Source organism: Trypanosoma rangeli (genome assembly GCF_003719475.1).
Source record: "Trypanosoma rangeli strain AM80 chromosome Unknown Tra_15.4_contig_00488, whole genome shotgun sequence".
NCBI lineage: Eukaryota > Euglenozoa > Kinetoplastea > Trypanosomatida > Trypanosomatidae > Trypanosoma > Trypanosoma rangeli.
This window is the reverse complement of record NW_021706236.1, coordinates 1-11251: the sequence shown is the minus strand read 5'-3', so window position 1 is coordinate 11251 and position 11251 is coordinate 1. Positions and strand designations below refer to the sequence as shown.

General features: G+C 57.8%; 4 protein-coding genes across 4 annotated transcripts, besides 14 other annotated features; all 4 read left to right on the top strand.

Moving 5' to 3' along the window:
* Nucleotides 1–64: 64 nt before the first annotated feature.
* On the top strand, nucleotides 65–1063 carry TraAM80_08958 (uncharacterized protein; the record flags this gene model as incomplete). Its single annotated transcript, XM_029385671.1, has 1 exon — nucleotides 65–1063. The coding sequence occupies one exon, from the start codon at nucleotides 65–67 to the stop codon at nucleotides 1061–1063; it is 999 nt and encodes a 332-aa protein (XP_029234469.1).
* Nucleotides 1064–1124: 61 nt separating this feature from the next.
* Nucleotides 1125–1157: a sequence feature (GA-rich).
* A 371-nt stretch (nucleotides 1158–1528) lies between these two features.
* On the top strand, nucleotides 1529–3025 carry TraAM80_08957 (alanine aminotransferase; the record flags this gene model as incomplete). The annotated part of the gene is made up of 1 exon (XM_029385670.1): nucleotides 1529–3025. The coding sequence occupies one exon, from the start codon at nucleotides 1529–1531 to the stop codon at nucleotides 3023–3025; it is 1497 nt and encodes a 498-aa protein (XP_029234468.1).
* A 473-nt stretch (nucleotides 3026–3498) lies between these two features.
* Nucleotides 3499–3524: a microsatellite.
* A 692-nt stretch (nucleotides 3525–4216) lies between these two features.
* Nucleotides 4217–4246: a microsatellite.
* A 229-nt stretch (nucleotides 4247–4475) lies between these two features.
* Nucleotides 4476–4512: a sequence feature (A-rich).
* A 475-nt stretch (nucleotides 4513–4987) lies between these two features.
* Nucleotides 4988–5005: a microsatellite.
* A 117-nt stretch (nucleotides 5006–5122) lies between these two features.
* TraAM80_08956 (DNA repair protein RAD50) lies at nucleotides 5123–7228 on the top strand (the record flags this gene model as incomplete). Its single annotated transcript, XM_029385669.1, has 1 exon — nucleotides 5123–7228. One exon carries the CDS (start codon nucleotides 5123–5125, stop codon nucleotides 7226–7228), a length of 2106 nt encoding a protein of 701 aa, XP_029234467.1.
* A 507-nt stretch (nucleotides 7229–7735) lies between these two features.
* Nucleotides 7736–7763: a microsatellite.
* Nucleotides 7764–7904: 141 nt separating this feature from the next.
* Nucleotides 7905–7940: a microsatellite.
* Nucleotides 7941–7951: a microsatellite.
* A 93-nt stretch (nucleotides 7952–8044) lies between these two features.
* Nucleotides 8045–8063: a microsatellite.
* Nucleotides 8064–8130: 67 nt separating this feature from the next.
* Nucleotides 8131–8181: a sequence feature (A-rich).
* Nucleotides 8182–8381: 200 nt separating this feature from the next.
* Nucleotides 8382–8488: a sequence feature (GA-rich).
* A 66-nt stretch (nucleotides 8489–8554) lies between these two features.
* Nucleotides 8555–10168, top strand: TraAM80_08955 (uncharacterized protein; the record flags this gene model as incomplete). The annotated part of the gene is made up of 1 exon (XM_029385668.1): nucleotides 8555–10168. The coding sequence occupies one exon, from the start codon at nucleotides 8555–8557 to the stop codon at nucleotides 10166–10168; it is 1614 nt and encodes a 537-aa protein (XP_029234466.1).
* A 400-nt stretch (nucleotides 10169–10568) lies between these two features.
* Nucleotides 10569–10596: a sequence feature (A-rich).
* A 208-nt stretch (nucleotides 10597–10804) lies between these two features.
* Nucleotides 10805–10823: a microsatellite.
* Nucleotides 10824–11045: 222 nt separating this feature from the next.
* Nucleotides 11046–11067: a microsatellite.
* Nucleotides 11068–11251: the final 184 nt, after the last annotated feature.

Below are 11251 nucleotides of genomic sequence, written 5' to 3'. Positions count from 1 at the left end.
TCCCGCCACCCGACGACGTGGACCGACACGCCACTCGGCGCGGGTCACCCCTAAGCGGTCGCCGATGCAGCAGGCGGAAAGCATAGACTACACTCCGGCGGCCGGCAGCCCGCTCACGGCAGGCTGCAGGTACTCGTCCAACGTCGAGGAGGACGAGGAGGCCGAAGTGCTTCGCTCGCTCGTGCAGGAAGTACTGCAGGGTTGCATGGCAACGCACACGGAGCCGTCCGCCGCCCCCACACATGCCTCCGCTGCGGCTGCGATTCGTCCTGCGTTTGCGACGGTTGGCAACCACCAAGTGCGAACACCGCGACCCCGGACGACGGCGTCGCGTGCGCGGCGGCCTGCGCAAAGAGGTGACAGGCGCCTTGGGGAAGACTCGCTCCAAAACGGGGTGCCTTCGCCGTCGCCCATTACCCCTGCCACACCACCACGGGAGGCCGATGCGACCGGCAAGCGTGCCCCAGTGGCCGCGGCGTCGACGCTGGCATCTGCCCCCTCACCGTCTACAACAGCCTCAGCGAATTCCTCCATCCTGCAGGCCGCCGCCCCGCTCTTTACGTCGGTGTCAAACAACTCCTACCTTGACTCCTCCACAGTCTCACAGCCGCAGCGGAAATGGATGTCGAGTGGGGGCACCAACTGCGACGCCTCACACTATTCTGTGGATTCGCCTCTGACGGTGACCCCCGCAGGGGACACGGACATCACAGCAACTGCTGTCCTCATACAAAATTACGCGCACGAGCGTGCGGAGACGGAGAAACAGATGCGGCAAACCCTGCATGACCTCGAACAACGCCAGCAGCATCTGCTTTTTACAGTGCAGGGAGGCGTGGCCGCTGCGGACTATACTGACGCTTCTGGGCTGACACGCAAGGAGGAGCGGAACGGCGACAGTGTGCAGCGGCACAACACTAGCGTTGCCTCCTCCGCCTCGTTGATCACAGCCCACGCCTCGTCGCGCGCGTCGTCAGCGCAGGCGTCCACCGCGGCTCCTGCACCTCCGTCTCGACTGCTGCTGCTGCAAGAGCGGTTTGCGACGATGCCTATAGCGCAGTGACATCGACGCTACAGCGGAAATGGCGACCAGGGACGCGTGGACCCGCCGCCACTGCTCTGCATCCTCCTCCTTCTTACTCTTTCTCTTCCTATTCATAGATCCACGTACGAGGTGAATGACACCGCAGACAAATCTTTGCAGGCGAAGTGGATGAAACGTGGGGTGGATACACAAAGGGGCTTCCTTTCTCCCCACCCCTGTGAACATTGTGAATGCAAGCAGAAGCGAAGAAGTGAGTGAAGATGGCCGGTGACTTGGAGTTTCACCAGGCAACAAATGACAATGAACTCTAATGTTTTTCCTTTCCTAGTTGAAGATTATAAAAAAAACATTAGACTGCAAAGACTACACATAAAAAGAAAATTAGCCTCGCTTTTTTTTTTTTTCCTTTCACCAACGTGTCCCGGGAAACAATCAGCATCCTTTGTAATCCATTACACCCCATCGACTGAACGCTTGCATTTAATGCTGCGCAAAAACCCTCTTTCGCTGTCAAAGGCTGTCCACCTCAACCCCCGCGTCGTGGCGGCGCAGTACGCGGTGCGTGGGTTGATTCCCATGCGGGCGGACGAGATCAAGAGGGCGCTGGCGACGCCGGAAGGGAAGGCCAAGTACCCCTTCTCCAGTCTTGTGTACTGCAACATTGGAAACCCGCAGGCACTGGAACAGCGGCCGCTGACCTTCTTCCGGCAGGTGATGTCGCTGGTTGACGCGCCGTTTCTGCTGGAAAGCGAGCAGGTGACGTCGCAGTACCCGGCGGACGCCGTGGCGCGTGCGAGAGAGTACCTTGGACACATCGGCAAAGGCACGGGCGCCTACACGGACTCCGCGGGCTACGCCTTTGCCCGCGACATTGTGGCGCGGCACATCAATAAGCGGGACCACGGCGCCGAACCGCTGGTGGATGGATCCTCCATTGTGCTGACGGACGGCGCGAGCACGGGGGTACGTCTGATGCTGCAGGTTCTTGTGGGCGGCGCGAGCGACGCGGTGATGATCCCCATTCCGCAGTACCCGTTGTACACGGCGCAAATTGCGCTGCTTGGCGGCACGCCTGCGATGTACTATCTGCGCGAGGACGAGTGCTGGGCCCTGAACGCGGAAGAGCTGGCGTCGGTGTACGACGAGTGCGTGGCGAAGCAAAACGCAACGCCGCGCGTGCTCGTTGTGATCAACCCCGGCAACCCGACTGGCGGTGTGCTGGGGCGCGGCGTGATGGAGTCGGTGGCGAAGTTCTGCTGTGATCGCGGCATTGTGCTGATGGCTGACGAGGTGTACCAGGAGAACATCTACGCGGAGGGTAAAAAATTCGTGAGCTTCCGCGAGGTGGTGCTAGGGCTGCCGGCGCCGTACAACACAGACACGGTGTTGGTGTCGCTACACTCAACGTCGAAGGGCATTGTTGGCGAATGCGGGCGCCGCGGCGGGTACTTCTGCTGCACGAATTTTCCAGCGGCGCTGCGGGAGCAGGTGACGAAGATGTGCTCCATCAACCTCTGCAGTAACGTGAATGGGCAGGTGATGACGGCCCTGATGTGCTCCCCGCCGCAGCGCGGGGACGCGAGCTACGAGACATACTGGGCGGAGTACAATGGAATCTTGTCGAGCCTCAAGAAGCGCGCCCTGATGCTTGCGAAGGAGCTGGGTAGCATCCACGGGTTTTCGTGCCAGCCGGTGGAGGGAGCGATGTACGCGTTTCCGACGATTCAGCTGCCGGAGAGGTACCTGCAGCGCAATACGGAGCTGAACTTGAAGGAGGGGCGCACGCTCGCGCCTGACGCGCGCTGGGCCTTGGAGCTGCTGGAGAACACCGGGGTAGTTATTGTGCCTGGCTCTGGGTTTGGGCAGCGGGCCAACACGTTGCACTTCCGCACGACGATCCTGCCGCCGGAGAAGCAGATGGAGCGGGTGGTGAAGGCGATGCGCAGCTTCCAGGAAAGCGTGTGGGCCAAGTATGCGTAGCACGCATTTGCCCGAGGTTTGCGTGTGTGCATGCAGTGGCAGGGAGAGAGAGAATGTGCGTATGCTGGCTGCAACCAGGTGCGGTGGATGAGGGGCGTAGGGCCTTGGATGATAGCAGCCCGTTTCACGGCGCTGCGCGGTGCGTCACTGTGCGGGTGGCCACTTGTTAAAGGAAGGAAAAAGAATATCAAAAACGGAAAAATGGGGTGCAAGTGTGCATTAACAAGAGAGGGTGACGCAGTACACCATAGCAACACAGATGGGGTCGAAAAGAAAACGATGAGGGCACGTAACAAAAATTAGGTTCATCTAAGCCAGAGTGGAAGAGGAGGGCGGGAAAAGGAAAAAGAGGCAAATACGGATTTATAGATGCAAAGATGTTATTGGAAAGCAATAACTTTGCAAGCACATGTGCATGTGGTGATTATCTGGACGAGGGCTGTTTAATAATCTGCTGTGGTAGGGCACGCCCATGTGTGTGTGTGTGTGTGTGTGTGTGGGAGACCTACGTCTGTGTGGCCCCATCTCTCACCGCCACCCGCTGTTCTGCAAGGTGCGCCCTGCACGTCTCTCCCCTGCCGTGTCAACTGTTGCCGCGTAGGTGTAGCCACAATGTGCAGGCCAACCAGAAGCTCAGGTGCGGCGGAGCGCACGAAGGGGGAGCCGGCTCGGCACCACCAACATACGCATCTGCCTGCCACGTTGTGCATGTGGCCGGGCATACGGAAGCGCACTTTAGTTGCAACGTGGGCGCGTGCGCCATGGGTTGGGTGATGGGAGCGTCGCATTGCGCGAGGTTTGTCCGCACTTTTTCGTCGCGGTTCGCCGTGTGTGGGTGGGCCAGCCTTGCGTGCCGGCCACACCCTGCCTTTGCTGCATTGGGCGTTGGCGCGGTGTTGGGGACCGCCGGAAAGCAGCACCGCAGCGTTTTGTTTTATGCCGCTAGGGGATACGTTGGCCTGCGTTGGCTGCTGCGCGCTCCTTCGACGCTGGCGGGTGGAGGTTAGCGGGACGCTGCGAGGGGCCCCAAGCCATTGCGGGGCAGCCACCACCGCCTCCCCAATGACGGAGTTGTTGGGCTTTTTGGTAGGCTCTGCAGTCTCTTCTGGCCGCATTGTGTGGTGGTGGGACGGACGTTCTGCAGCGTTGCCCGCAATTATGCGGTGTACGGCTTTTTTTTTTGGGGTGGGGGTTTTGTTTCGATTGTTTTGTCTTTGTTTTTGCGCCTCTCTTACGCGTGTTTATTAGGCGCACACGTAGCGTGCATTTCTTTTTTTTTTTGTTTTGCATTGTGGATGGGCGCCGTGGCATGGCAACCTTCATTTTTCTGCCTACGTGGTTTGTGTCCGCCCATGAGACGGGTGTTTTGCTTTTTGCTGGCCTGCTGTCTGTCTGTTTTCTCCCCGTCCCGCCCTCGGTGGTGCTGGGTGATGGCGTCTCTCCTTCACTTTTTGTCTTTGTCTTTTTTGCTTTTTCTCTTTGTGTTTTGCTGCAGCGGGAAAGAACGTTGCGTGCGACGTGTGTGTTTCACGCTTCTCCTGTAAACACGGCGTGAACTGTGAGGGCAGCGGAACGGCAGTCCCACCACGACTGAGCCGGCGTGACAATAGAACACTTTCCACGGCACTCCTTTTCTCTTCTGCCTGTGTGTTTAGTTCACTTCTCCGCACACTCAGATCCACACACTCGTAAAACACCACCTTACCGGCGTGTTGGGTTGAGCTGCGTGGTGGTGGCGGTAGAAGGAGGACGCAGCAGTGGTAGAAGAGAAGCCATTACGGCGCACTGCTATCATCATTGTTTAGGTGTCATTAGAGTTGTTTATTCGTTTGGGTCATTTTTGTTTTTGTTTTCTACCTTCTAGTGCCCACTGTGCGTGCGCGTGGAACTTTTGGACTGTGCAAAACCCCCGGCACGAATCCTGTACCTTTGCTCACAGACGATATAGCTCCAGTAAATCATTATATATATATATATATACCTAACATTCGCAGAGGGAGCGTAGGTGTCGGTGTGCGAGTGAGGGAGAGCGTGGGAGCTGTGGGGGTCATTTGAGGTGGACCACACAATATTGGCGCTACACAGCCTTCGCTTCAGATGCTGCAGCTTTCACGCCTGATGCAGTGCGCCATGGTTGCCTCCGCCTCCTCCTCCGTCCTTGCCTCCGCACGTGCGTTGAGCAGCGGGCGTCTGGTGAGAAAAAATGCGTTTGCTTCCGCGATGGCTGGCGAGAGCGGCGTGGACGGAGATGGTGAGGGCGGGGGCAGCGATGACATGGAGGTCGTCCGCACCGTCCGTAGCGACACGATTGGCGGCGCGGAGGCAAACGCCGGTGTGCAGTTTGACTTTTCCGGCTATGAGGCAGACATTGGAGATGGTGCAGTGCTGCCGCTGCCGCTGCCGCTGCCGCTGTCGCTTCCACTCTCCCACCAGCAGCAGCAGCAGTGGAAGCAAAAGCCGCAGCGACACGGCGCGTCACCACGCCTGTCGCCGTCCTCGTTTTTGCCGCCATCGCTACCAAAGGAGGTTCTGCGCGTCTCCGACGCGGGTCGTCTCGTGGAGGCCAAAAGGCGGCGAGGGCAGGCGCAGGGGGCGCAGGCGGACGACGCGGCGGGGGCAATGGACAACTCTGGGGGGTTGCCGGTGGGCGGGGAGGCTGCTGGGCACGAGCCCGCGGGTGACGATCACGCTACCGCCCCCAATGGCCACGTGCATCAGAAGCGCCCCAGGAATGACGGCGACAAGGCCAATGGCTGGAGGGATAACATTAACGATAACAATAACCACCTCATCCCCACGGGGCTCACGAACCCGTTTCTTGGGCTCCACGACCACATCACGCGCAGCTACCGCCTTGATCAGCTGCTGGCCGTTGCACGCCCCGAGGACGTCCTACTAGGGCGGCAGGAAATGAAGTCAGGGGCCTTTTCGTTTATTCGTTTTGAGACTGGCCCACAGTTCTTGGCACATAACGCGAAGAGTTCCTCGGTGTCGCAGAGCGGCGCAGTTACCCACAACGATTGCGCTCTCGTGGTGGCGGAGCGACTGCTTGCCTTTCCCCCACACATGCGGCACTTCCACACTGTGTGTGGTCGTGAGAATGTTCCGTGCGACTTTTTTGCTGACGTTGACCTGCCGAATGAGACCCCCGCATCGGGGGAGAAATTGCTGCTCGAGATGCTGAACTACCTTGAGGTGCGGCTACAGGGTATTGGCTTCCACCAGCCCTCGTTTCTAGTCTTCACAAACGAGGTCCCAAGCGCGGATAAGGTCTCGTACCACGTGCACGCTCGTTCGCTGGCTCTCCCAGGCAAGGAAACAAAGGCGGAGGCGGAGGGTGAGTCCGACGACGTGGACCGCGACGCGGGCAAGGACGAAGCCCTGGGGAAGGGGTCGTTCCAGCGACAGCGGAGCAGGGGGAAGGAGACACCAGCGAAGAAGCCAAAGCTAAAGAAGTTTATTGCTTTTCAGGATTACCGGGTCGTTAAGCTCCTTGCGGATGAGGTTAACACGACGTTAGGGCGCAATGTAGTGGACGAGCAGTGTTACCGCACGAACGGCATGCTGCGTTGCGCCTTCAGCAGCAAGATTGTCCCCTCCCCCAACGGTGGGGTGGTGCGCCCCAAAGGCAAGCAACTAGTCCCCATGCTCAAGGCCCAAGATGCGGCGCTGCAGCGACGGCTCAATGACATGGCTGCGTACCTGGACACACTTAGCGAGGCCGAGATACTAGAGCGCACCTTTGGCACCCGCTTCGCCCCAGTCACGGAAAGTCATAGGGCGGACGCCGTGAAGGACACCTCCCGGAGTTTTAAGCTACTGAGGGCGAAACATGTGTTGGGCCCGAAGGAGGCGGATGCGGTGGAATTTGACGCCTACGGCAACTCCGTCTCTGTGTATCTCACGGAGGGAGCCAAGTGGCGTCGGTTCAAAACGGTAATTGACAAGCTGCGACGCATGCCGCCACAGTCGGCGGAGAGTTACGACGTTTGGGTGCGTGTAGGTCTCGCACTGCACAACTTCAGCAACGAAGACCACGTCTTTGAGGAGTGGGTGCGCTTCTCGCTAAAGTGCCCACAGAAGTACTCACGCGAGTCATGCCGGAAGAAGTGGCAACAATTTGAACGAAATCCTGACGCACTCAACTGGCGGCGTGGGTTTAACTACCTGAACTCCACCGTATGGCGGTCTTTGCAGCGGTAATGAGGGGGCGGGCAACAGCACCGGGTGCGGACGAGGAGACACCCACGACGAACACATGACGGGCATGAGGGTGGGGCCGCGGGTGGATGGATGGGCGTGAAGACAGGGCGCCGTACGTTAGACGCATCCATCATTGGATAGACACATGATGCATACAGGCGTTTGTGTGTGTGTGTGAGTGGGGTGGGGGGCGATGTATATGTTTGTAGCCAAGGTTGTCCCTTTCACAGCTCAGCGTATGCATACACACAGACACGCAGACGCACACGCGTATGCATTTATTTTTAATACATTATTTTAGACGTAGAAGAGACGGAGAGGAGGTGTGAGGAGGGGGCCAAAGTCTCAAAGCCAACACACCACACACACGCGCATACACATGTGATTTGCAAGGCACCCAAGATCAGCGAGAGGTGTGTCTGTATGGGGAGAGCGGGAGCTGCAGGCGCGCACATGTGTATGAAGCAATTAGAAACGCCCCTCCACCACTGCCAAAAAGAGGGCGAGCAAACAAACAAACAAACAAACAAACAAATCGACAAAACAAAGCGAGATATCTGTGCATATATGTGGTGGGAGTGGTGGGGGAGTGGCCGCCACGCAAAGCGGCGAAGAAAAGCAAAGAGTCACACGAGAAAATAAAAATAGGCAATGATGCATGTGGGGCGGGGCGGGGGAGCGAGAGAGGGGAGAGAGAGAGAGAGGGTGGGAGGCTGAGGGAGGTTGCAGCACACACACACACACAGAGAGAGGCAAACATTCACTGATAGAACACGCAGGGGGATCCACTGTGTGGAGGGCCTCTTCCCCCAAAGAGAGGAGGAGTAGGAGGAGGGCAGACACCAAGGAACATGTTACCGGACGCTTCAATGTATGACGTTCAGTTTATTATTCCTCTTTGGTTTATTTTTCTTTTGCTGTTTCTTTTTTTGTTTTGCATCTTGTTGTTGTTTCAAACTTTATTTGATGTTTATTTATTCACTTACGTTAACTTTTCTTTCCCTTGCTTTCTTCTCCTGCAATCCCCTCCGTTTTGTTCTGGCGCCCTGCATGATGATCGTTCTTCCTGTCTTTTTCTTCTTCTTTTTGTGCATGCGTGCAAGCAGGCGTCAGCACTGCTACGTGCCTGCGCGTTGGTTGACTGTGGCCCACTTTTTTCTTCTCGTTGCTCCTTTTTTTCTTTGTTTCTGCTTCCTACAACTTTCTCTCTCTCTCTCTCTCTCTTTCTCTCTCTCTTTCTCTTTTTATCTCGCCCTCTCTGCGTGTGGCAGAGTATTGAGTGAGCAGAGATTGTGACTGGAACAGTAGGATTTGTGCGTGTGTGTCATGACCGACGGTGAGCACGCCAAGCCAGGTGCGGCAGACATGGACACCATCACCGCCCTTAGCGTGCGAGAGCAGGTGGAGGCTTTGGCGCAGGCTTTGTTGCGGGAGTTTATGCACCGCCGCGGCTACACGAAAACGCTGCAGATGTTTGACCGCGAGTGCCCGCGTGACGCGCGCACAATTGCCTCCCGCCAGCTGATGCGACAGCTACTGGAGATCCCTGCGCATGCGTTTCCCTCACGACTGAGCGCCCCCGCAGAGGTGGCGGTGGACACCGACAAAAAAGATAGAAAGAAGAATAAGCATCCGCCTCCGACGTACATGGAGGAGCTGTGTTCCTACCGACTACAGAAGCGGGAGGTGCAACAACGTTGGCAGCAGGCGGAGGAGCAGAGGCGAACAGGAGCGGAGGCGGTGCTGACGGTGAAAGATCCCAGTGATGCGGAGATGGAGGAGTGGCGCGGGGCTGCGACGGAAAGGGAGCGGCGTATTGCGGAGGCACACGAGCGAATTGCGCGAAAACAGCGGAAACGGGACAAACTGCGAAAGAAGCGGGATAAAAAGCGACAAAAGCAGTCTGAGGCGGAGGACGGGTGTGGGGGCATGGCGCAGGTCTCCCACGCTGCCGCGTCCCATCATCATGGGAAGCACCATCGGCGCCCTGACGACATCAGCGACGACGACGAGCTGTTGCACCCTGTGGGCGGGTGGGCGCGGCGCCAGAACAGTGGCAGCGCGGATGATGGCGGCGGGGTCGGTGGTGGAGGCGTGCTTGGCAGCGCCGCACACGGCAGACTGGCGGAGCCGGAGTTTCTTTTTGGTCGGCTGGATAGGCAGGGCGAGGGCCGTTTGACAGGCCACGCGGTGGGCTCGCACTGGGCGCCGAGTAGCGGGGAAATGCCGGGTTCGCTGGGATCGGGGGGAGGCACCCCATTTATCCCGGACGCTCCCGCGGTGGCGTCGTCAGTGACCGGGGCCTCCGCCACCACTAGTGCTGCCTCCGAGCGAGCACCTTTTTTTCTCGTGGGCGAAGGCATGTCACTCATGTCGGAGCGAATGCAGGCGGCAAAGCGGCATAACGCGTCAGAGGATTGGCGACTGCCAGCACCGATGCCGCTGGCATCGTCCTCTATCTTACCCGCCTCTGTCATGCGAGAGGTCGGCGCTACTGGTGGTGGCGGGAGCCGCGGCATGCGAGACGGCGCCGGGTTCGTATTGAAGTCGGCGTCAAGTGCGCGGCCGCGGCATGCCTCGCGCGAAATCAGTCAAGCGGGGTCGGTGCTGGCCTTTCCCTACGCCACGGCCGGGTGGCAAACAATGAGCCACAGCCCCAGCAGCCACGCGCGCAGCCTCTCCACTTCGGCGGAGGAAACGTCCCCCGTCTCTATCCCTCCCGCGCCGGCGAGCGGCATCTTGAAGTTGTCGTCGGAGCCTCGTCGCGGGTTTGATGGTAATGCCCGCCCTGCGTGTAGCGCAATGCGTAAAATTACCACATCGAAAGATGCTCTCCCCGGCAACAGCAAAGACGATGCAGCAGGAGGCGAAACAAACGGCAACGAACGTGAACAGTCATCGGGGAGGAAGAAGCGCAAGGTGACCATCCTGGTAGACTAGACAGTGGCGGTGTTACTCCCTTGTTTTGTTTCTCACCGCCCACGGCAGCAGCAGCTCCAGTAAGCAAAACGCCACGGCACGAGGGCACGGCGAGCATAGGAGAAGCAAAGGTAAAGTAGAGAGGCTTTGCTTGGAAGTGACAATCTTGTCAAGGCAAGTAATGGCGGGGGTACGGCTTGCAACGTGTCTGTGCAACTCTCCATCCACCTCAAAGGAGGAAAACGCGAGGAAGTAGAACAAAAAAAAAGGTATGAGTGAAAAGTGACTCTGGAGAGGAGGTGAAGGGGAGTGAAGGCGGTAATAGAGACGAGGGAGAAGACAGCTCTGCGAAAGGGAAGGAGGGATGGAGGCGAGTGATGGATTTGGAGGGGGTGGGGGGTGATGCCTCTTCCTAATCTACTTTTTTTTCTCCCTTTTTTTTTTTTTTTCCCGCTCTTCTCGGTGCTGCCAATATCGATGCATCGTTCGTGGTTCGCCCGTTCCCCTCTCCCTAGCTAATACCCTTTACGCCTATCTCACCCTGCCAAACACAACGTGTATACATCTATAAGTATATATGGAAGAGGCGCGTGGAAGATGTAAGTGCAAACAAATAGGGCCTCGTAGATGATAGAGAGAACCTTCTCCACTCCTTGATTATTTTTTTTTTTTTTTTGACGTACTACTTGATTCATGTTTTCAAGTATTATCGCGTTGGGTGGTGATGGTGGGGCGGCGACTACAGTTGTTTTTTTTTTTTGTCTTTGCTGCTTTCGTTTCCACGACCCCCACCCCGCCCCTCCACGCTTGGGAAGGGCCTGGCGGCTGCGGGGGAGGGGGCCCACAGGACCGCCACCTCGCGCGCGTTCACAGCGAGGGATCCGCTGCCATCTTCCTGTTTTTTTTTCTTTTTTTTTTTTGTGAGTTCATTTGCTGCTCTCTCGCAGTGTGCGTGTATGTGGGACAAATTTACTCTCCAGCGGGGGGACGCCGGGTGCACACCGCCCTGCACCGCCACCACCCCGTTGTTGTGCGCCTTCCCCTGTGTAGGAATAGGAGGGGGAAGACGGCAGTCAGGCGCAGCTTGTGTTGCTGTCGTTATTC